The sequence below is a fragment of the Protopterus annectens genome, chromosome 5.part0 (genome assembly GCF_019279795.1).
Source record: "Protopterus annectens isolate FY-2018-M chromosome 5.part0, PAN1.0, whole genome shotgun sequence".
NCBI lineage: Eukaryota > Metazoa > Chordata > Ceratodontiformes > Protopteridae > Protopterus > Protopterus annectens.
This window is the reverse complement of record NC_056735.1, coordinates 75536076-75561879: the sequence shown is the minus strand read 5'-3', so window position 1 is coordinate 75561879 and position 25804 is coordinate 75536076. Positions and strand designations below refer to the sequence as shown.

The window sequence follows — 25804 nt, the reverse complement described above, 5'->3', positions numbered from 1 at the left end:
GTATTTATGAAGACCCTGTGGAACATAAGAAAGTAAAAGAAAGAATAAGAAGTTTAAAGGTACAGGATATGAAATGGGATGAAGTAGCAGCTAGAGAGATTGAAACAAAGTTAAGAAAAACCTCTAATTGGAAAACACCAGGCCCAGATGCAGTAGCTAACTTCTGGTTAAAAGTATTAACATATTTGCTCAAAGATTTAGGCATGAGCAAGAACTATTTATATACGCACCCTGAACAGACACCAACCTGGCTAACAATAGGAAAGACAATACTCCTATTTAAGAGTGAACCTGCAAGTTACCCCAAAAATTATAGACCAATAACTTGCCTTCCAACTCTGTATAAACTATACACTGAAAGTGATGCCAACAGAGTTTATAGTCATTTAGAAGAGAACTCAATCATGGCAACAAAACAAAAGGGCAATAAAAGAAAGTTATATGGAACAAGGGATCATCTGTTGCTAAATAAAGTCATAATGGAGAACTGTAAAAAGGGGAAGAATCTAAGTATGGCATGGATCAACTACAAAAAAGCATTTGATAGTATCCCAACTTCATGGATAAAAGAGTGCTTAAAAATGTATATGAGACACTCTATACTGATCGACTATATTACAGTGACCATGAAACAGTGGCAGACCACTTTTCAATTAAGCCATGATAAAGAACAAATGATTATTTCAGGGATAAAAATCCAAAGGGGAATATTCCAGGGTGACTCCCTGCCACCTCTGTTATTCTGTCTTGCCCTTAACCCATTAAGCTGTCTACTTAACAGATTAGACCACAGCTATAATTTGGCTCCTAGAAAGCAACAAAGTGTAAAGACTTCTCATCTTCTCTTTGTTGATGATTTAAAACTGTATAGCTCATCAGATGAGAAACTGAAAGCACAGCTGCAAGTTGTCAAAACTTTTTCAGATGATATAAGAATGTCATTTGGTGTTGATAAGTGTGCAAAAGCAACGTTTAAAGCAGGAAAACTGCAGCACCAAGAAAACATCAGTCTAGGACAAAAATGTGATATAAAATATCTATATACCCTGGAATATCCCCCTAACACCATAAACGCAACAATAATTATATATCCTCAGCCCTCTTTTTGGATCTTTCCAAGGCATTCGATATGGTTGATCACCAACTTTTAATCCACACCCTGCAAGCATTCTGTCTAGATACTGGAGCCCTCCAATGGTTTTTCAATCCTACCTGAATGGTCGACAGCAGGTTGTCCTCTGCTCTCTAACCTTCTACCTAACACCCTTGGAGTACCACAAGGCTCTATACTAGGGCCCTTGCTGTTCTCCATCTTCATTAACGACCTTTATACTGTCATCCCAAAAGCCAGCTGTATCCAATATGCTGATGACTCTACTCTGATTTACTCAGCCACATCTCCAGTAGAGTTATGGTCAGCTACCCAGACCACCTTTAATACAATAGAAAACTGGCTTTCTGAACATCGTCTGATCCTAAATCCCAAAAAAACTATAATGCTGTTATTTTCACCAACACGTAGATCTACTGCTTTCACCTTTACCATAAAATCAAATGATGGCACAATAATCTCCCCTGACCCATCTACAAAACTATTAGGTGTCATCATAGACAATAATAAACTATCAAAACCATCAATAAAAAACTAGGGTCACTTTACAGAATAAAAGCCTTCCTGACTCCTCCAGCTAAAATTGACATAGCTTGCTTTCACCTTCTTTCAACCCTTCTGTATGCATCCAACAAACTCTCAATTTGCTACAACCACATTGCCAGGTTCCTTTTAGGACACATCATTGCATCAATCTAAATCAGTGCACTTAAAAATATTATCACCCATCCTCTAACAAACTACTAATTCAGACTAGCAAAATTAAGCAAACTCTGCAAGCAGATCATGGAACTCTCTTCCAGCTGATATTACCTTACTTTTCCACCTTATGTCAATTTAAAACTAGACCCAAACAACATTTGTCACTTAACTGGCTATGTCTGTATCAAGCCTGGCTAACTCTCTGTAGAATGTGTAAAAATCTGTTAACCAGTTTACTGTGTAATTTAATTTAATCCTGACTTGTGCTCAGGATTAACTGTAACCTGTGGAACTTGTTTAATTTATGTAATTTCTGTAAATAGTCTGTTTGTAATATGTAATGCTGGTATTATGTAATGCTGTATCTGCTTACCCTTCCTCCTCTGAAAATGGACATGCATCTCAACAAATGTAAAATAAAAATAAATAAAATAAAAATAAAATAAAAGAACCAGAGGAAGAGTGAGTGTACAAATATTTGGGAATTGATGAAAGATCAACAATAAAACATGAACAAATGCAAATAAAACTTAGGACTACTTTAGAAGAATTAAATTAATCCTGAAAAAAGCGTTGATATTTAGGAACAAAATTCAAGAACTATTATTGTATATGAGTACAATTAAAGGACTTATTTATTGATGGCAGGATTTCTGCAGAAAAATTTCAGTTCTTGTGTACCCCTTCTTTGGCCATTCCTGGTATCTTTGGAATTCCGAAGATTCATAAGGACTTTTATAACCCTCCCTTCCACCCAACTGTTGATGGGTGGGGATCGATTACCAGCCCCAGTGCAATTTTTTTGGATAAGAGTTTGAAACAGCTTTTGGAAGGTGAGAAACATATGTCAGGATTCATGGTATTTCTTGCAAATTTTGAATGAGTTAGGATTTGATGCAAACAACATTTTTGTTACAACTGATGTTTGTGATCTTTACACGGTGGTTCCCCATGACATTGGTATATTTTGGTTATCTGATTATTTAGTAAAAAGGGGAATCAACCAAGATAAAGTGAACCTATATGTAGAGTTAACCGAGTTGGTATTGGTTAATAATTTTATGTGGTTTGAAGGACAGTTGTACTTGCAAAAGGAAGGTGTGGCCATGGGGTCACCATGTGGCACTTTGTTTGGTAATATTGTTATGGGTCAATGGGACTACAACTTTTTGTTTAATTTCTGGTTTTCCAATTGCTTTAAGATATATCTATGCTATTTGGATGATATGTTTATTTTATGGTGTGGACAGCAAGAGGAAATTAGAACATTTTTGGAATACATTAATGGAAATAGTTTGTTTTTGAAATTCTTCCATTCTTTAGGTGTTGACAGTATTTCATATTTGGATGCTATGCTATGTAAGGATGCAGTTAGAGCTTGTTTTGTAGATATTATTTACAGGAAGCCTACTTATTCTATAGCTCCTTTCTATACTTAAATACCGTGCATCCATTTAAACAGAAACGGATGGTTGTTAAAGGACAATTGGTAAGGCTATCATGCATGTGTTCATGTGATGAAGATTTTTATGCTGAGTGTAAGCTATCTGAGCAGATGTTTTTGGGAAGGGGATATCCTTCATGCTTAATTGATGAGCTTACCTCTGAGGTTAACTTGAAACAGGAAACTGGCCAATTTGTACCTATTTTAATGTTAAAACGCCTACCTCCTAGTGCTGTTGGGCACAATGGTGCACATATTAATTTGGACAAGGTGCAACCTTTTGTTTCACAGGCATTGGTGACGTCTTTTAGTGCTGACAGCCCTACTATTATGAATATTTTGTATAAAAATTGGAAAGTACTTTGTGAGGACTTGGATGTTGAGGATAAGATTATGGACAGACCATTAAGAGTTTACAGGAGGGGTAGGAATTTAAAATGTATACACAGTGTGATACATAGGGGCCCTTTTGTGATGACTAAATGAGGGAGGTGTAAGTACTGTATGTTTCTCCTGGTGGGGGATAGATTTACAGTGCAGGGAAAAACCTTCCATTTGAATTGTAAATACAACTGACAGCCCTGGAGTGGTGTACATTGCCATTTGTCAGTCTCGTGAATGTTTTTATATTAGGAAAACGGAGCGTTATCTCCAGGATAGGGTACACGAACACTTGTATGATATTAAAAGAAGGAAGACTACTAACACCCTTTGTAGGCATATTTTAAGTTTTGAAGATCATGATTTTAGGTTTGTGGTGGTGGAGAAGGTGAACGCCAATACTGGGGGGGGGGGGGGGGCAGTTAATGTTAGAGAAATGGGAACTTTTCTGGCAGATTTATTTTAACTCATACAAATGGCCAGGTTTGAATGATCATGTCTCTATCACTCAAGTGCTGAAGTTAAGAGCCTTGACAAGATAAACTGGAGTTGTTTATTCATAAAATGTTACTTAGATCTAGTATGAGGGTTATGGTTTTGATTGATTTATTTTATTTGCCATGGGTAGTGTTTCTACTTTTCTACTTTTTTAGGTTTATGCTTATTATGTTTACATGTTCATATGCTTTTATATTGTACTGTTCTTATATTAGTATGTGTATTTTGAATGTTTTTTGAGTGTCACATAATTTTATTTGGGTCACATGTTTTATTGTTCTATTATTGAAAGGGTGATGAGGGTGTGTTTTCCTTGTCTGATGAAGTTCTGAGAGTTTGGAATGAAAGTGCTTATATTCTCATTAGAGCAATGAACATTTTCTGGTTCTGTGGTTTTTTGGACATTTTTGTGTGATACAAGAATGTCATTTGGTCTTCATAAGTGTGCAAAAGCAACCTTTAAAGCAGGAAAACTGTAGCATCAAGAAAACATCAGTCTTAGACTAGAATGTGATATGAAAGAACTTGAGCAAGAAGGAGTATATAAATATTTGGGAATTGATGAAGGATCAACAACAAAACACAGACAAATGTGAATAAAACTTAGTAAGGAATATTTTAGAAGACTTAAATTAATCCTGAAAACAGTGTTGACATCTAGGAACAAAATTCAAGGTATAAACCAATTTGCTCTTCCTGTCCTAACTTACAGTTTTGGAGTGACTGACTGGCCACAAAACGTGCAGGACAGATTAGATAGGAAAACATGAAGGATGCTTCATGCTCACCAAATGAATTATAAAAATCAGTGCATACCAATATTATATATTCCCCATTCTGAAGGAGGTAAGGGCCTCTATGAAATTGATTACATGTACAGATCTGCAATCGTGGGACTGCACACATATCTGCTGACCTCATAGGACCCAAACATAGTGAAAGTTTTGAAACATGAGGAGAATAAATCTAAGATGTCTTCCCTGCTTAGTCGAGCAGAAGCATATCGACATCAAACAGAAATGGAAATCAAACCAGAAGTAGACAAAAATCAGATGGCAACTAAATGTGCCAAAAAACAAAAGAAAGAATATAAGGTGAAGGATCAGATGAGAAGGCAAGAAATGTGGAAAATGCATAAATATAGTTGCAAATAAAGAAAATGTCTGTAAGAACCTCATGTTGATCAGTATCAAACTCCGGAATGATTAAGGAGAGGAAAATTCAAACCAAAAGATGAAAGGTTAATATTGGCAGCCCAAGACAGTGGGGCTACACACACATATATTGGTTTACAAAGTCCATTGAACATGTGGGAGAAACAGACAAATGTAGGTTTTATAAAACAGAACTGGAAACAGTCGCACACCTTGTTGCTGGGTGTGACATCCTAATGGTAGACGGACTGTATACTGAAAGGCATAATAATGTGGCAAGACTGTTGCATTGGGGATTGTGTAAACATTATGGTATAGAAGTAGCTGAAAAACACTGGAAACATAAGCCACAAAGCATCACAGAAAATTATGAAGTCTACATCACATGGGATCACCCATTACCAACAGTTCAAAAAATAGATGTGAGAAAACCAGACATAGTAGTTCATGAAAAGAAGACAAAAGTAGCACTGATCCTTGAAATTGCTACACCTAGTGACTATAGTGTCTTGCGTACAGAGAGGCACAAAGCCATAAAATACCGGATTTGCAGGCAGAAAAAGAAGCAATGTGGAAGAAAGATACCCAAACAGTTCCAATACAAGTAAGAGCAACAAGTATTATAAAAAAGAATCTACAATTGTATTTAGATATGTTACTGATACATGTAACTCTATAGGAAATGCAGGAGGAGTCATTACTGGGCACATTACGGGTTTTGCAAAGAGCACTTCTGGCTGACATCAAAGATTGGAACAACACTAATTTCATGAACTTTAATCGTACTTTGACTTAGGAATGGGGTCCATTCCCATCATGGTAATAGAAACCCAAAAGTCTTGCAGAAACCAGAAAAGAATCAGAGTAGTGCTTTAGGCCTGACAGTGGTGACATGAGGGGGGAAAACAAAACTGCTCTCCTTCACTTCATTATTCAGAATTTGTAATTTTAATCTTCTATTCACATTTCATCATCAACCAACTATCAACCCATCAGTCACAGATGCTTTGGAAACACTTATTACAACGTTTTTTCTGAAGCGGGTTTGTTGCTGACCATTAACCCATTTAATGTACTGTCATCTGTCTTGTTTTTTGATTCATACTGTCTTATGATAGATTTATAAAACTGCAGTACAAAGGAAGAGATGAAATCCATTTAAGAGGTCCATACTCCATAACTCCAGAGAAAGAATATGTAGTGCAATATGGAGTTTGGATGGTACAGCAAAAGGACAATGCAGGTAGAAATGCCATGAGATGTTTTCTGTAGCACCTGGCCTGGAAGCTGAAGAACATCACCGGTAAAGTGTAAAGTCACCAGATTCACCACAATGGTCAGCAGCTGTGCACATGATGTTCAGGATCACAAAGGAAACTGACAAGTTGAACAGTGGTTTATAAACATGCTATGGTGGGTAACGTTTCTTGAACCTTGCAACATACATTGGGCCCCATGCCCTTTCCCTGTCAGGAAGTACTAACAGCCCATACTGTGTATTTGCTGAAAATGTGAAAATGTCAGAGAAGGCATGGGCCATTTTATCCAAATTTTGAAGTTCAACTCCACAGTCAGACTGGAGAATCTGGTCTACAACATTACTGTTTTCTGACTGAGACAGTGTGCACGTCGAATAAACCAAGATTCCTCCTGGGCGCAGGGCAGCAATGCCTGACCTAAAATAAACAAATAATAAAAAGATAACTAATCATCATTCATCAAGTAGAAATAAATTCTGCAACGGCAACAATTATTGGAAAAATCTGTGAATGAATAAATAGTTTCACGTATAAACTTTCCACACAAACAACTTCTAAAATGTATAACTCACAAAAATGCACATTCTAATGCTAATGAAGGATCTCCTGGCCTGCCTATTCTGCCTAAAAAGACTGATAAAAGGTGAGCAATATATACAACACCATGTATCAGTAATAAGTCTTTCCCAAATTCCTGAAAATTATATTCACATATTTGCCTGACTGTTGTAAATATACATCATTGGGTACACCATTAACAGATACACATACTGCTCCTGAAATACTGCCATGTTGTTTGGAAAACTTAGCAAAACATGAGGAAGACCAGAACACCTTGAAGTAAATGAGCTGAAAACGATGACCAGACTTGATAAAAAAAAAAAAATGTATCCCCGTATACCCAGTTTGTAATTTCAAAGAGTTTCAACAAATAAATTAAACGAATCATCACCATCTTTGACAATGTAATTTTATTAACAGAATAGTCAAGCTATCAGCAAGCTGGTGAAGACAACAAAAATAGTAAACTAAAAAGGCAACAAGGGTACTGGAGAACTTGAACGAAATGCTTTAATAAAGTGAAGCGCTTTTCGTCCAGTGCAATGACTGGACTTCATCAGACAAATATTATAAACTCTACATGTCCTTTTATACTTAGTTAGAATCATGTGGTTAACAAATCATGTAAATCAATCAATTAAACATTGTTAAATGACCATTATTATATACTTAGTAGCAAAAAGCAGCCTTAAAGTTGTAAATACCCAAAAACGGACTTATATGACAGTGTTGAATCTAAAAAAACAAATGTATGTGCAAATTTCATACTATAAAGTTAATATATATAAAAATATAAAAATATATACAAATTTTAATAATCAAGTAAACTTAAAATTCTAAATACTTTCATAAAAATGTTTATATGAACAATACATAAAAATATGTACTAAATTGTACGTATGTGATTATTTATAGTGATAAAGCATATTTTCTCACTATTTTATAGTTGTTGGAAATCACTTAAAATATCTGAGTTAATTTCATTATATATATTTAAGACAGATTACTAAATCTAAATATAAGAACTATAACAAGTTACTAGATCAAAGACAAATGTTATTTTACTTGGTTCACCTTTGGTTTTACATATGAATTCCCTTCGGTCTTTTAACATTTGTCTTTGATCACTATAAATAAGTGTTTAAGGAATAAACTAATCTAGCTCTTCTCACCTTGAAGTTGTTGCCCACTGTTTTGTTCATTCTCTCATAATCCACTGTGGCATTTGTTGCTCTGGGTGTTGATTAAATGTCAGATAAATCCCTAGTGTACAATCTAAAGTGTATTTCTTCCTACACTTAAATATTTGTATTAGGTCACCACAAATCACCCTATAATTCATTTACAGGAGTCTTACCTTTCTTAAACTAAAATCTCAGGTAATGTTATTTAGGGTCTTAATCTGCCTGGTAAAATGCTTCTGGTCCTTCTCACATCTACCTATATAGGTTCATAGGTAGGTACTAGGCTATCGGCCCTAGGGCCCATACAAGCCTAGCCAAAAAATGTACCCTGGCTTTCGCCACCCAAGAAAATTATTTTCCTGTGCCCCTGTCGAGCAGAGCCACAGAAGTGATCCCTGGGATGAATTTCCCATTTCCCATCCAATCATCAAGATTTTTCTTGAAGAGTGCTAATGAGGAGCTCTGTTTGACATAGATAGGTAGTCTGTTCCAGAGTATGGGAAGTTTCTGGGAGAGGAATCTATCCCTCCAGCATGCTCTGTTTATTGTGGTGACAAGGTTTAGGTCCCTAGAGTGTGTAGCTCAGAGGGATTGGGATTTCTTTAAGTGGAGCATGTCCAACAGCTCTGGGTTTGACATAGCTTTGTATGTTAGGCAGAGATCGTCCCTGAGTAGGCGATATGCGATGGAGTAAAGCTGTAGTTTTTTGAGATGGTCTGCATAGGGCATCTGTTTGAGGCCAGTAATCCTCTTTGTGAGGTATTTCTGTGGTCTTTCCAGTTGTTGTAGATATCTTGTGAGGTACATACCAAAAGGGGCGTTGTAGTCTATAATGGGTCTAATGAGTGATGAGTAGAGGGGAACAATTACCTCTTTTTTTCTGGATGAGAATCCTTGTGTGATGAGATGAGCCATGTAGAAGGATTTCCTGACCACTGTGGCGATGTGATTATCAAAGGAGAGACTACTGTCCACCTGTGTCCCAAAGTCTCTTATCACATTTTCGCCATTAAGTAGACTACCAGCTATGTGGTAGTTCATGGGTACAGAGTTTTTACCAAAGGGGATGACAATACACTTTTTGGCATTGAGCTTTAGGCCATGGCTCTGACACCAGGTATCTGTCTCAGTGAGGCCCTTTTGTAGTTTGTCTACATTGTTAGGAGTTTTGATTATGGCTCCTAGTTTGCAGTCATCTGCAAATATCCACACTATGTATGTAAAGATGTTAGAGCAGTCTCCATAACTGGTCTAATAAAACCTACACACATGGGAATTTAAACAAAGATGTTAGAGCAGTCTCCATAACTGGTCTAATAAAACCAACACACATGGGAATTTAAACAAAGATGTTAGTGCAGTCTCCATAACTGGTCTAATAAAACCTACAAACATGGGAATTTAAACAAAGATGTTAGATCAGTCTCTATAACTGGTCTAATAGAACCTACACACATGGGAATTTAAACAAAGATGTTAGAGCAGTCTCCATAACTGGTCTAATAAAACCTACACACATGGGAATTTAAACAAAGATGTTAGAACAGTCTCCATAACTGGTCTAATAAAACCTACACACATGGGAATTTAAACAAAGATGTTAGAGCAGTCTCCATAACTGGTCTAATAAAACCTACACACATGGGAATTTAAACAAAGATGTTAGAGCAGTCTCCATAACCGTTCTATTAAAACCTACACACATGGGAATTTAAACAAAGATGTTAGAGCAGTCTCCATAACTGGTCTAATAAAACCTACACACATGAGAATTTAAACAAAGATGTTAGAGCAGTCTCCATAACTGGTCTAATAAAACCTACACACATGGGAATTTAAACAAAGATGTTATATCAGTCTCCATAACTGGTCTAATAAAACCTACACACATGGGAATTTAAACAAAGATGTTAGATCAGTCTCCATAACTGGTCTAATAAAACCTGCACACATGGGAATTTAAACAAAGATGTTAGAGCAGTCTCCATAACTGGTCTAATAAAACCTACACACATGGGAATTTAAACAAAGATGTTAGAGCTGTCTCCATAACTGGTTTAATAAAACCTACACACATGAGAATTTAAACAAAGATGTTAGAGCAGTCTCCATAACTGGTCTAATAAAACCTACACACATGGGAATTTAAACAAAGATGTTAGAGCGGTCCCCATAACTGGTCTAATAAAACATACACACACATAGGAATTTAAACTACATTTTCCCTTGATATTACTCTCTCATGTTCTTTACATTTTAGATTCCATTCAATTTTTACTCTTAGATCATCCACTTCATTACATACCTGGATAATATAGTTGGTAAGATTGTATGGTTACACAAAGTTTTCAAGCTCCAAAATGAATATCATTACTTATGGCTCATTTGTATATTTTTTCTTAATAGTTCTTCATTTGTTGTTGGGCCTTTATTCCAGTAAACAGACTTGCCACCTTGGCATCATCTGTAAATGCTGCAGTAAAATACCCTAGATTCTATGAAATTGATGACATGAGCAAGTGGGATAAAAACGGGCCCAGTACTAAACCCTGGGTATCCCTTTTTTCTACATGAAATTCCTGTGAATCCATTCTTTTCATGCAAACAATGGGTTGTTTTTTTGAATCGGTTTATACTCCAGTTACTAATGCCCGGTTTAAACCCTTCCCCCATACAACGAATGGAAACATAAAAAATATGCTGTATGCACAACTACTAAGTGCAACGCCTTAAAGGCGGTGATTAAAAAAAAGAAAGAAAAGGGCTAATCTGGAGCTGAGGAATGTCCTGAGTGAAGGGCAGTCTGTGACATGTAAGCAGGGGGTTTCTATATTTAGATTTGCCATCCATGGGTTTCAGCTGATTATGACATCAGTCTTGTGTGTCAGCATGAGAGTTCTTTATCAGCATGAATAAGTTCTGATCTGAAAAGTATAAGAGAGAACTTCAAGTGTTCTTTTAAGGTACAACAATGCACCTTGAACAGAATCCTGTTCCCTGTTGGTGATATCGCACCTACTATACAAATTAAATTACTGGGATACCTTCAAGACTGGATGTTCTCCCCACAGTCGAGTGAATTTAAAGACATGCAGGTAGGTGCGAGCGTGTGTGGGTGTGCCTTCTTTGAAGGTTGGGTGCCGGGCTGGCAACTCAACACCATAAAAATTCACTGCCAATCATTAGCGGACCAGAGTTCCACTGTGGCGACTCCTAACCGGGAAAAGCCGAAAGACAGACCTTCAAAACTATGCAAGACTCTTGTGACCCAATAAGTTATGGGAAAACTGGTGAAAAACAACTCTATGTGCTAATTTCCGCAAAGAATTTTCAGCACCTTCAGATCCTGGCTGAAGAATTAATATGTGTATTTTTCCCTGTAAAATTACTTATGTGTAGTTGCAAGGGAAATAATTTGATGAGTCACTTGTACTCATGCTAAGAACTTTGGTAGAGTTCTGGAATTTCCATAAAATGTTTTTAACCAGTTTCTGCTGATGAGAGTCATACTGCTTTCCTTTGTAGAATAAAAGTATTTGTCAGAATGGAGGATCTTAGCTACAGCTTTCTACTTCTGATATTAAGTCAGTGGCAGAGAATAAACAGCTGGGTCCATCTGTAGATGCGGTGTGATGGCACAGAATAAACAGCTGGGTTCATCTTTAGATGCGTTGTGATGGCAAAGAATAAACAGCTGGGTCCATCTGTAGATGTGGTGTGATGACAGAGAATAAACAGCTGGGTCCATCTTTAGATGTGGTGTGATGGTACAGAAAAAACAGCTGGGTCCATCTGTAGATGTGTTGTGATGGCAGTGAATAAGCAGCTGGGTCCATCTTTAGATGCGGTGTTATGGCACAGAATAAACAGCTGGGTCCATCTGTAGATGTGGTGTGACGGCAGAGAATAAACAGCTGGGTCCATCTTTAGATGTGGTGTGATGGCAGTGAATAAGCAGCTGGGTCCATCTGTAGATGTGGTGTGATGGCAGAGAATAAACAGCTGGGTCCATCTGTAGATGTGGTGTGATGGCAGAGAATAAACAGCTGGGTCCATCTGTAGATGTGGTGTGATGGCAGAGAATAAACAGCTGGGTCCATCTGTAGATGTGGTGTGATGGCAGAGAATAAACAGCTGGGTTCATCTGTAGATGTGGTGTGACGGCAGAGAATAAACAGCTGGGTCCATCTTTAGATGTGGTGTGATGGCAGTGAATAAGCAGCTGGGTCCATCTGTAGATATGGTGTGATGGCAGGGAATAAACAGCTGGGTCCATCTGTAGATGTGGTGTGATGGCAGAGAATAAACAGCTGGGTCCATCTGTAGATGTGGTGTGATGGCAGAGAATAAACAGCTGGGTCCATCTTTAGATGCGGTGTGATGGCAGTGAATAAACAGCTGGGTCCATCTGTAGATGTGGTGTGATGGCACAGAATAAACAGCTGGGTCATCTGTAGATGTGGTGTGATGGCACAGAATAAACAGCTGGGTCCATCTGTAGATGTGATGTGATGGCAGTGAATAAACAGCTGGGTCCATCTGTAGATGTGGTGTGATGGCAGAGAATAAACAGCTGGGTCCATCTGTAGATGCGGTGTGATGACAGTGAATAAGCAGCTGGGTCCATCTTTAGATGCGGTGTGATGACAGTGAATAAGCAGCTGGGTCCATCTGTAGATGTGGTGTGATGGCAGAGAATAAGCAGCTGGGTCCATCTGTAGATGTGGTGTGATGGCAGAGAATAAACAGCTGGGACCATCTGTAGATGTGGTGTGATGGCACAGAATAAGCGGCTGGGTCCACCTGTAGATGTGGTGTGATGGCACAGAATAAGCAGCTGGGTCCATCTGTAGATGTGTTGTAATGGCAGAAAATAAACAGCTGGGTCCATCTGTAGATGTGTTGTGATGGCAGAGAATAAACAGCTGGGTCCATCTGTAGATGTGTTGTAATGGCAGAGAATAAACAGCTGGGTCCATCTATAGATGTGTTGTGATGGCATAGAATAAACAGCTGGGTCCATCTGTAGATGTGGTGTGATGGCAGAGAATAAACAGCTGGGTCCATCTGTAGATGTATTGTGATGGCACAGAATAAATAGCTGGGTCCATCTGTAGATGTGGTGTGATGGCAGAGAATAAGCAGCTGGGTCCATCTGTAGATGTGGTGTGATGGCAGAGAATAAACAGCTGGGACCATCTGTAGATGTGGTGTGATGGCACAGAATAAGCGGCTGGGTTCACCTGTAGATGTGGTGTGATGGCACAGAATAAGCAGCTGGGTCCATCTGTAGATGTGTTGTGATGGCAGAAAATAAACAGCTGGGTCCATCTGTAGATGTGTTGTGATGGCAGAGAATAAACAGCTGGGTCCATCTGTAGATGTGTTGTAATGGCAGAGAATAAACAGCTGGGTCCATCTATAGATGTGTTGTGATGGGATAGAATAAACAGCTGGGTCCATCTGTAGATGTGGTGTGATGGCAGAGAATAAACAGCTGGGTCCATCTGTAGATGTATTGTGATGGCACAGAATAAATAGCTGGGTCCATCTGTAGATGTGGTGTGATGGCGGAGAATAAACAGCTGGGTCCATCTTTAGATGTGGTGTGATGGCGGTGAATAAGCAGCTGGATCCATCTGTAGATGTGGTGTGATGGCACAGAATAAACAGCTGGGTCCATCTGTAGATGTGGTGTGATGGCAGAGAATAAGCGGCTGGGTCCATCTTTAGATGTGGTGTGATGGCAGTGAATAAGCAGCTGGGTCCATCTGTAGATGTGGTGTGATGGCACAGAATAAACAGCTGGGTCCATCTGTAGATGCGGTGTGATGGCAGAGAATAAGCGGCTGGGTCCATCTTTAGATGTGGTGTGATGGCAGTTGTTAGAAAAATGTGTATTTAACTATATGAGAAATGCTAGTTTAAAAGCAAAGTAGTATATAATGCATTTTATTCTATTAATCATATAACAGTACAATTGATTCATGTGTAAATGTAAGTAGTTTTGAAACTGCAGTGTGGCTTGAAGCAAAGCTGATCTCTGACCCTGGCAGAATGCTAGCTTAGCAAGTTTTAATGTTTATGCTTTTCACAAGTGATTATCTGCTGGGTCAGGAAATTAAATGTGTGAAATAATGAAATCTTCTGCTCTTTCCTGTTGGAATGATCTGGCCTTGTATATGTGTTACTAAGATAGCACGCAGCTGTGTAAGAAAGTGTAACAGAGAACAAAGACACGCATTAAAAGACTGAAGCTGCTATTGTATTCGAACTGATATGAAACCTTGAACAAGTAACTTTACAGAAAGACATTATGACTGACCAGCTGGATAGCAAGGCCGTATTGTATCCAGAGGAAAAGTTTTTTAAAATATACAGCATCAGCAGATTTAATGAATGAAGGCTTGTAAGCTAAAGTGATGTAGATGCCCTGTGACATATCACGTCAGTAAGGTGGGCATAGCTTAAATGCTAAACCTATATAAAATTGTGTGCTTCCTGTTTCATGTCAGACAAAATTCTGTACTTGTACGTTTTTTGCCTCCTGGTGTACACTAGTAAACTTTTGAATCTGAACCTCCTGTGTATTGAATTCTTAATTTTATTTAACAGTTTGGTCCTTCTTAGCCGGAAAATTCCCTCAGACAGCTGCAGATCAGAGCCTACCGGTGGTCGAATACTGCACAGGAGAAGTTACCGAAACGGTTCTTCTTGGGTGAAAAGACCTCCGACTGAATTGTCGTGTAAAGAGGCTGGCCACTTTCTGATCTGTGGCCGAAGAGTGGACATTGGACAGTTGAATACCAGAGGCTCAGGTAGGAAGAATTTGCCATTTTTCTGTTTTAGATCAGGGACTAGGTTACAGTATATTGTTGTCAAGATTTGTTTTGCAGATCAGGGACAAAAGGAAGTACTGTATATTTGGTCATAGATCAGGGTAACAGAATAAGGTAGGCAGTTATTCTAGATAAACTGTGAACAGGAACTGAGAACTTGATATCACGTGATAAAAAAGGGTTACGTAACATTTTCTTTGACATGGGTAATCAGTGCACTAAAACATCGCGAGATCCGCCTAACCAAGACGCAAAATACATGCAATTACAACGTTCTGATAACGTTAGGTATTATACGAAATGGGTTAATAAATATGAATTTGATGGTAAACTAGATAAAACTTCACTAGTTAAACTCCTCAAACAGCTTAAATCTGATGCAGGAGGTCAGGCAAAAAAGCAACGCCAGCTAGGCATTCCTCAAGCACACAGGTGGATTGAGGAAGCAAATCATAGAGAACAGAAGCTTAAAAATTCAAAAACATTATTTTTTAGACAAAGAGGATAATAACTTGGTAATAGCGACAGCTCCTCCTCCTCCTCCCTTGCCCCCTCTCTTACCCTTTTCAGGATATGAAGCGAGTGGACAGGCTGGTCCGCCTCCGCGTTATCCTGAAGTTTCAGCAAGACCACAACCATTTGTTAGAGATCCAAATGAAACTAGGTCCTGAACATGTAAAACACATAGGGACACAGAATCATACCAAATAGAGAGAAATCCACAGGATGAGAGTGAGGAAGAAATATGCCCACTTATAGAAGTTCCAAATCCTCAGGCAGGACAGGAAGGGCAGGACCCAACACTCTTAGTATATAGACCATGGACACCGGAAGACATCCGGAAGGCTACTGAGGGAATCCCCCATCCGAAAGTTAATTTTACGAAATTTTTAGATTTACAAGGCATGAGGTTGAGTTACTACTTGAATGGGGAAGAAGTAGAAAAAGTAGTAAGACAAATTATAGGTCCAGATTGGCACATGATTTGTGGCACCTGGAATCCTCGTAATGCAGAGCTTAGACCACTCCCACATAGTGACGCAGAATTAGACAACAGAGTGAAAGGTCTGACAGACCGAATCTCTGAGAAATGGCAACCCAGAGCAGACTGGACTTGCATTAATCAATGCATACAACAGGAAAATGAGACAATAGATGGATATTATGCTAGATTATTAGAATGTTTTAATAATCATAGCGGTATGTCGGTTCCTGAGAACCAAACAAATGATTCCCCGTATGAACAACAATTAAAAAATGCATTTTTGAAAGGTTGCATCGCACCTATTAGTAGCTTCATTATGAAGCATATGATAGACCATCGAACAGGGAGGCTACAAGCCTTACTCGAATACGCTAGACATGCTGAAAGAGATTTTAATAGTAAAAAGAAAAAGAAGGCAAGTCTTCACTGCTGAAGACGGAGCTGAAGTATTTGTATTACAGTCAGGTAAAAAGGGTAAGAAAAATACCCAGGGAAACAAACAGTCTGACAAACGATCAGAAGATTTTGAAGAGAGGAAAAAGAAAGGTGAATGCTTCAAGTGCGGGAAAAAAGGACATCTAGCAAGGGATTGTAGGCAAAACAAAAAGGTAATCACAGAAGATAAGGGAGATGAGGACTGACTATATGACAGTGAGGATACATCATGTGAAAGTCAGAAATCATCAGGAAAAGTTAATAAACAAAAAGTAAATGTGATAGAGGGAGTTGAGGAAGTGCAAGTAGATATGGAGGATGAAGAAAGTGAAATTTTGGACTTAGCATTATTGAGCTTAGAGCTCTACTTGGCAGATACGAAACCGGAAGTTACACTTCTGGTAGAGGGAAGTGAAGTCAAATTCCTGTGTGACTCAGGAGCGTCACAGACTTTGATACACCCCTCCAAGTTACCAGAACATTCAGAATCACCTGATTACATACTAGTAAAAGCCGCAAATGGACAGCTATACAGGGAACCGCTTTCCCATGATATAGCAATAACTGACCCTGTTTCAGGTATGACCCAGAGAAGTAAAATAGTTGTTTCTGCAAAGTGTCCAGTAAACCTATTGGGCAGGGACCTTATGCAGATATTTGGCATAGCAGTAGTTCCAACTGTACAAGGTATGGAGGCACAGAGACAAATGGATACCTTTGTAGTGCGATCGGAGGGTGAAACCTTTTACTGGTACAGCCAGGACCTAGTTACGACTGGTCCAGGGGCAGTGACCGAGGAGCTGATGAACATAGCCATCAGTAAAGCCCCCTCCCTTGACACTGATCGACAGCATTTGTTACACTGTACTCTACACTACTGTACTACACCAGGACTTGATAGAGAATATGAGCAAGAGTTGTTCAAAAATCGAGCAACTAGATTAGTGTTATGTACTTTGTACTGGGATACTGAGGGGAACAGTGTGGTTAGCTGTTCATTACCTCAAGAATTCCTTGCATTGTATAGATCAAATCGATTGCCACATGTCAGCTTGACAAAGAACAAAAGTGTCAAATGGGCAGATTTAGGAGAAAAAGTAACAAGATGGGAGAAACAGACTGATTTAGAACTGTCAGAACAAGGGATACAAAAACAAAAACTGAATTGGTTGACACAGACACATCCAGCTGTACACTTGCAATCTAGTGAGGACAGCTGATTAGCATTTTTGTTAGAAGAAGAAAAGGCCTTATGTGAAATTCCAACAACTCTCTGGTCAACAGGCAAGTCAGAAGTAGGACTTATTCGAACAGCAGGACCAGTTACAATTACCCCAAAGTCAGCTTTTAGACCACAGAAAAGACAATACCCTTTGAGAAAGGATGCAGAAATAGGAATTAAGCCTATAATAGCAGCATTACTCAAACAAGGAGTACTGGTAGAATCTCCTGATTCACCATGTAATACACCCCTATTTCCTGTTAAAAAAGCAAACGGAGAATGGCGGATGGTACAAGATTTACAAGCTGTAAATAATGCAGTAATACCTAGAGCACCTACGGTGCCAGACCCACATATCTTGTTAAACGATTTAGAACCACAACAGAAGTATTTCTCTGTGGTAGATATTAGCAATGCTTTCTTTTCAATACCTATACATCCTGATAGTCAATATTGGTTTGCATTTACATTTCAGGGTAAAAGGTATAATATACTTGACTACCACAGGGATATTGTGAGAGCCCAACAATATTTGCACAAGAAATGGCTAGCAACCTGGCAGGGTTTACCACCGGAGGTAGTCAAATTCTACTTTATGTAGATGACATCTTGCTAGCAGCCCCCACCCAGCAACAGTGCAGGGAGGATACTGTAGCATTATTGAAATTTTTGGCAACACAAGGACACAAAGTAAACAAAAGTAAGTTACATCTTTGGAAAAAACAAGTTAGATACCTAGGATATGTAATATCCAATGAAGGTAGAATACTAGATGAGGAAAGAAAAACAGCAATTTTGCAAGCACCCAAACCAACAACCAAGAAAGAATTGATGTCTTTCTTAGGTACAACTAATTTTTGTCGGAGCTGGATACCAAATTATACTTTGGAATCTGCTCCACTGACTGACTTAATATATAAGACACCAATGGCAGCACAAGATATCTTACAATGGACAACCGAAGCAGAAACGGCTTTCTGCAGGTTTAAGCAGTTGATAGCTTCTTCATTAGTTTTAGGACTTCCAAATTATCACAAACGTTTTTTTCAGACCGTAGATTGTAAGCAAGGATATATGACGTCAGTATTGACGCAACAACATGGGGATAAGCAATGCCCCATAGCCTACTATTCATCACAGTTAGACCCAGTGGCGCGATCTTTGCCTCACTGTGTGCAAGCAGTAGTTGCAGCCGCAATGGCAGTACAGGCTTCAGCCTCAGTGGTGTTATTCCACCCTCTCACATTGAGAGTGCCTCATGCAGTTGCAATTATTTTACTGCAAGAGAAAGTGGCATACCTTTCTCCTGCTAGACATCTTTCATGTATGACTATACTGCTGAGCCAACCTCATATGACAATTGAATGAAGTACGACACTGAATCCATCAACATTACTTCCAACTCCTGCGGAGGGCACACCACACAGCTGCCTGCAGGAAATTGAACAGTTAGCTTTACCTAGACAAGATCTTACAGATATGCCCTTGGATAATGCCGAGGTGACATATTATGTGGACGGCTCATGCAGAAGGGGTCCTACAGGGAAGAATCTGGTGGGGTATGCAGTAGTTACAGACACTGAAATTTTAGAAGCTCAATCCTTACCACACAACTTATCTGCACAAGCAGCAGAGTTGATAGCTTTGACGAGGGCATGTACTTTAGCAAAAAACAAGAGTGTGAACATATATACTGATAGTCAGTATGCTTTTTCTACAGTACATGTATTTGCACAACAATGGAAAAATAGAGAAATGATAACATCTAGTGGAAAACCTATTAATCATGCGCAATTTATTTTGGAGTTATTAGAATCTATTCAGTTACCTACCAAAGTAGCTATTTGTAAATGTGTAGCTCATACAAAACAACAGGATAAGATTTTGAAAGGCAATGCACGAGCTGATGCAGCTGCAAAGCAAGCAGCCTCAGACTCAGAAACTTTACTTCTAAATGAGGAATTACAACCCTCTGAGATTTTAGATTTAGACATGTTAAAAACAATGCAGACGCTTACTACAAAAGCAGAGAAACAAAAATGGGTAAAACGAGGTGCAATTCTTGAGAATGGACTGTACATTTCCAAAGAAAGAAAACCGATATTGCCGTCTAATTTATTTAGATATGCAGCTTTGTTGAGCCATGGGCAGTGCCATGTCTCAACAGGGGGGATGGTACAGTTAGTAAATCGAATATTCCAAACATACGGATACACAAACTACACAAAAAAATTTTGTGCAGCTTGTCATACTTGTAACAAGCATCATGCACAAGGAGCATTTAAAACCAAGCAAGGAAGCTTTCCTATACCACCATACCTGTTCCATACTATTTGTATGCATTTCATAGAATTGAATAAATATGAAGGGAAAAAGTTTTGTTTAGTTATTGTAGACATGTTTTCTAAATGGGTAGAAGCTTTTCCAACTAAAAACCCGGATGCAGCAGCAGTGGCAAAAGCCCTGATAAAAGAAGTAATCCCTAGATTTGGCATTCCGGAAAGGATTTATAGTGACAATGGCACACATTTTGTGAATCAGACAATCCATCAGCTTGGGAGATTTTTTGGTATCTCCTTAAAGAACCATTGTGCCTACCACCCACAGTCAGCAGGACTGGTGGAAAGGTACAATGGTACCCTGAAAAATAAGCTAAGGAAACTAGTTGAGGAAACCCAAAAGAACTGGATATACTGTCTGCCTTTAGCACTGCTGAGTATGAGAACGGTTCCAAATGTAAAGGGTTTGGCTCCTTTGAAATGGTTTTTGGGAGAGCATATTATGTGCCTCAGTGGAAAGCTCTCATGCCTGCAGAGCAAGAGGCTGACAGTTCATTAGCTAGTTATATGAGGAAACTGTTAACAAATAAATCTGTTTTGCAGTTTAACTCTTTTTCAGATAAGGAACAGACCAGACCGGTGGAAGCAGTCTTGGCCCCAGGGTCGTGGATCTGGCTGAAAGTGACGAAAAGGAAGAATTGGGTGAGTACAAAGTGGGAGGGACCGTACCAGGTTCTGTTGGCAACGCCTACTGCAGTTAGAGTGGCCGAGAGGACGTCCTGGGTTCATTTGACGCATTGTAAACCGGTAAAGAACTTTCAACTTGATAAAAACGTTGTGACTGATACACAACCAGACCGAGATGGCCAAAAACAAAGCGAATAGAAGTTTAGATCAACCCCAGAGATGTTGCATAATCATTTTGTTGAGTGTACATTTATTGACTGTAATTGTGACAATTTTCCTCTTGCTGTGGTTTGTCCTACACACAACCACACAAGTGAAAGTGGGAAGGCGTGATGAAACGTCTATAGACTGGCATCCAAATTTTAACACATACCTAGCTATGAAACGTGTATATGCAGAGACTATGAACATTTCAAATTGCTGGGTTTGTACAGCTATACCGACAGCATATGGAGGACAGATAATGTCCGCTGTCCCTTTGGGGATAAATGAGACTTGGGAGAATTTACTTTTCGATACAGGAACTGTGAGATCACAGGACAAAATAGCTTTATTTTTACCTGTCACACAAAAAGGAATTGTATGTTTTTTCAAAAATGACACTCTCCAGGTGGGCTGGAGCAATTGTAATATAACCATATCTTACCGATGTTATATTAGGAATAGTAATGGCAATACTTTTTGCAATACTAATTATGACTCATATTTAAACTCATTGAAAACAACTATGAGTGACATTCAAAAAAATCCAGTTTTGTTTAAACAATTGTCAGTTATAGATCAGAAAATGTTTCATGCAGGGCTGATGCGTATTAGTACTAAAGTAGAAAACTGTTATTTTATTTGTGGGAAAAAGGCATATAAATGGTTACCTGAGAATTGGTCCGGCAGTTGTTTTTTGGGTTACTTGGTTCCGGCAATAAGACATACTGCAGAATTACCTTTGGGTAAGATACGAAACATAAGAGAAACAGCCCGAAAATCTGAAGGTCCAGTTAAAAAACCTGTGAATCCAGTTGGAAAGATCGAAGCTGGCTGGAAAGACCACAATTCAGTAAAAGACAAAAGCGAATTGACTCATATGGACTTGAGTGACAGTGTTATATCCTGGGCAGGAATATTCCCAGCCTATGGAGCAGTCAAATCGATCTGGGAGCTGAGGAAGTTGTCGAAACTTCTCGAAGTAATGAGTAATGCAACTTTTTCCGCCCTAGAACTGGTGACTGATGAACTGAATGCAATGAGAACTGTTGTGCTACAAAATCGGATGGCTCTTGACTTCACCCTAGCGGTGAGAGGTGGTACATGCGCACTTATCAAAGAAGAATGCTGTGCTTATATTCCTGACAATCGTCATGAGATAAATAACCACCTAGAGGTAATTCAGCAAGTATCAGCCATGACTGAACCAGGCCCAAACCCACTGACAGACTTCTTCCAGAATCTATTTGGGGGGTGGGATTCCATCCTAATGAATATTCTGATTGCCATTTGTGTGGGTATACTCCTAATAGGAGCATGTGTTTGTTGTGGAATCCCCTGCATGAAAAGACTAATCAAAGATTTTGTTGATGTATCTGTTACTGAAACTTTTTACCAAGATATTGAGATTGAAAGATTAATCTCAGATGACGCTTTTTCTGAAGTATAGATTGAATGACTCACCTAGCTGAAAATCCTAAGTGGAAAAGGCTAGGAGATGAAATGACACTATGCATACTTCAAAATAGAATAAAAAGTATTAATAGGGGGGAAAATGTTAGAAAAATGTGTATTTAAATATATGAGAAATGCTAGTTTAAAAGCAAAGTAGTATATAATGCATTTTATTCTATTCATCATATAACAGTACAATTGATTCATGTGTAAATGTAAGTAGTTTTGAAACTGCAGTGTGGCTTGAAGCAAAGCTGATCTCTGACCTTGGCAAGTTTTAATGTTTATGCTTTTCACAAGTGATTATCTGCTGGGTCAGGAAATTAAATGTGTGAAATAATGAAATCTTCTGCTCTTTCCTGTTGGAATGATCTGGCCTTGTATATGTGTTACTAAGATAGCACGCAGCTGTGTGAGAATGTGTAACAGAGAACAAAGACATGCATTAAAAGGCTGAAGCTGCTATTGTATTCGAACTGATATGAAACCTTGAACAAGTAACTTTACAGAAAGACATTATGACTGACCAGCTGGATAGCAAGGCCGTATTGTATCTAGAGGAAAAGTTTTTTAAAATATATAGCATCAGCAGATTTAATGAAAGAAGGCTTGTAAGCTAAAGTGATGTAGATGCCCTGTGACATATCACGTCAGTAAGGTGGGCATAGCTTAAATGTTAAACCTATATAAAATTGTGTGCTTCCTGTTTCATGTCAGACAAAATTCTGTACTTGTACGTTTTTTGCCTCCTGGTGTACACTAGTAAACTTTTGAATCTGAACCTCCTGTGTATTGAATTCTTAATTTTATTTAACAGCAGTGAATAAGCAGCTGGGTCCATCTTTAGATGTGGTGTGATGGCAGTGAATAAGCAGCTGGGTCCATCTGTAGATACGGTGTGATGGCAGAGAATAAACAGCTGGGTCCATCTGTAGATGTGATGTGACGGCAGAGAATAAACAGCTGGGTCCATCTGTAGATGTGGTGTGATGGCACAGAATAAGCAGCTGGGTCCATCTGTAGATGTGGTGTGATGACAGAGAATAAACAGCTGCGTCCATCTTTAGATGCGATGTGATGGCAGTGAATAAGCAGCTGGGTCCATCTTTAGATGCGGTGTGATGGCAGAGAATAAACAGCTGGGTCCATCTGTAGATGTGTTGTGATGGCAGAGAATAAACAGCTGGGTCCATCTGTAGATGTGGTGTGATGGCACAGAATAAGCAGCTGGGTCCATCTGTAGATGTGGTGTGATGACAGAGAATAAACAGCTGCGTCCATCTTTAGATGCGGTGTGATGGCAGAGAATAAACAGCTGGGTTCATCTTTAGATGTGGTGTGATGGCAGAGAATAAACAGCTGGTCCATCTGTAGATGTGTTGTGATGGCAGAGAATAAACAGCTGGGTACATCTTTAGATGTGGTGTGCACTAAAACCTAGGCTGCAATTAACTTTTTCTTAGATGGCATTCAGTGGTCTGGGTTAGGTCAGACTGGCCCAGATACAGACCGTAGAATCTGCAAAGTTTCTAGTAGCAACTGAATTTTTCACAAGAACCTGCAATAACCAAACCAGGTCCTGGATCCGTGAAGGCACCTTTCTCGGTTTCTTTTATTTACTTATGAAGTAAATCAAATCACCATGTGTGGTGAGTTTTCCAGCATGGACTAAGCCACAAGGTTGGGAATAACTACACAAAAGCAAAGAACAGCCTACTGAATGATGACAATAATAGTTAAAGACCCCCCCTGCCAACAATGACAGCAATGATCCCAGTACTGAGGTGTACACAAATGTCCTGTATAAACATCTCTATAAATGTATTCACTCAGCTGTACCAGAATGGAGCAAATCAAGATCCGCATGAAAAAATAAGCCACCCTAGTGGATGTCCTCCCCACGGTCGAGTGGCATTCGAAAGACATGCGTAGAATGGGCGTGCCTTTGTTGAAGGTTGGGCGTCGAGCTGGCACCTCGGCACCCGTAAAAAAATCTACTGCCAATCATTAGCGGACTGGAGTTCCGCTGTGGCAACCCCTAAGCGGGAAAAGCCGAAAGAGGAACAAGTGGACATCCAGCAATATATAGATTAGACAATAAGAAAAAGAAACTGCTGTCAAAAAGCAAGAGGGAACTGTCCCAACAAAGGAAGAACTCCCTCCAAAGCATAAACAAGCAAATTAGACATCTTGTAAAGTTCTCTAAAGCTAATTACAAAACTAAATTAGCATCCCTAGCCAAGGAAAATCACAAAGCAGTCATTAGCTACATCCAAAATCTAAAAGGGAAGGCCCAGCTTTGTGCTGAATTACTTGTGAACGGTACCACTCATACCAAACCGGAGGACAGAGCCAATCTGCTACAGGACAGGTTTGGTGAAAACTTCACCCCCATGTCCCCACCAGTTATACTCCATAACAGACCAGTCAGCAGTCCTCTGCCTAGTATCTCCCAAGAGCAGGTCATAGCCATACTCTCCCAGACCAAAAACACAGCCTCTACGGGACCGGACAACATGCCAGGCTGCTTTATTAAATAGTCTAAAACAGGAGTTAGCAGAACCGCTGAACACGCTTTTCAATCTCAGTCTAAGCACTGGCTTTGTCCCAGCTGAGTGGAAAACAGCAACCGTAATCCCCTTTCACAAAGGGAGTCCCTCAACCGACCCCAAGAAATATAGACCCATAAGCCTAACCAGCCTTACCTGCAAGTCCATGAAGTCCATGAAGAGAATCATCATGAATCTTATCAACAAGGATATAGGTGACCTTCAAACTCTTGACCCGACCCAGTTTGGTTTCGTTAAGGGCAGATCTTGCCTGGTAAACCTGGTGGACTTCTTAGATAATGTCACCAAGGCCCTGGATGAAGGCAAAACAGTTCACACTGCCTCTCTTGACCTAGCCAAGACCTCTGACACAATCCCCCACTCAGGCATCAGCTGGGGATCAACCCTTATGTCACTAGATGGTTTTCCAACTGGCTCACATACAGAACACATACAATCAAAATTGGGAATGCCACCTTTACTAGCAGACTAATTGCCAGTGGTGTTCTACAAGGATCTGTGTTAGGCCCCCTAAGGTTTGGTATCTATTTTTCAGAAATCCAGGCGAAAATAGATGGATTATGGCTGATGACTGCAAACTGGGTACAATCATCGAATCCCCCAAAGATGTCAACATACTACAAAATGGGCTTACACAGACAAATTATTTTATTTTATTATTTTATTTTACATTTGTTGACCAGGCTGGTCTAACTGGATATATGTCCATTTTTCAGTAGAGGCCCGGGGAGAAAAGCTCCAACATAGGAAATAATATAATAGCATACAGTATATGCAATAGACATATATTACATAACATTCTTTTCAAGACTGTCGTGCACACATTTATTATTTAGT

At 39.2% G+C, this 25804-nt stretch overlaps 1 protein-coding gene across 3 annotated transcripts in view; it reads right to left on the bottom strand.

Annotated features, from left to right (window-relative positions):
• Positions 1–6091: 6091 nt before the first annotated feature.
• Positions 6092–25804, bottom strand: part of NSUN3 (NOP2/Sun RNA methyltransferase 3) — a 687521-nt gene continuing 667808 nt past the window's right edge. For 2 of the 3 annotated variants that reach the window (XM_044072148.1, XM_044072147.1), the window contains exon 7: positions 6093–6966. In XM_044072148.1, coding sequence (XP_043928083.1) covers positions 6699–6966 — 268 coding nt within the window. In that variant the 3' untranslated portion in view covers positions 6093–6698. Of the gene's footprint in view, positions 6967–25804 lie in introns of all 3 variants that reach the window. The other variant, XM_044072149.1, reaches the window with a different exon arrangement.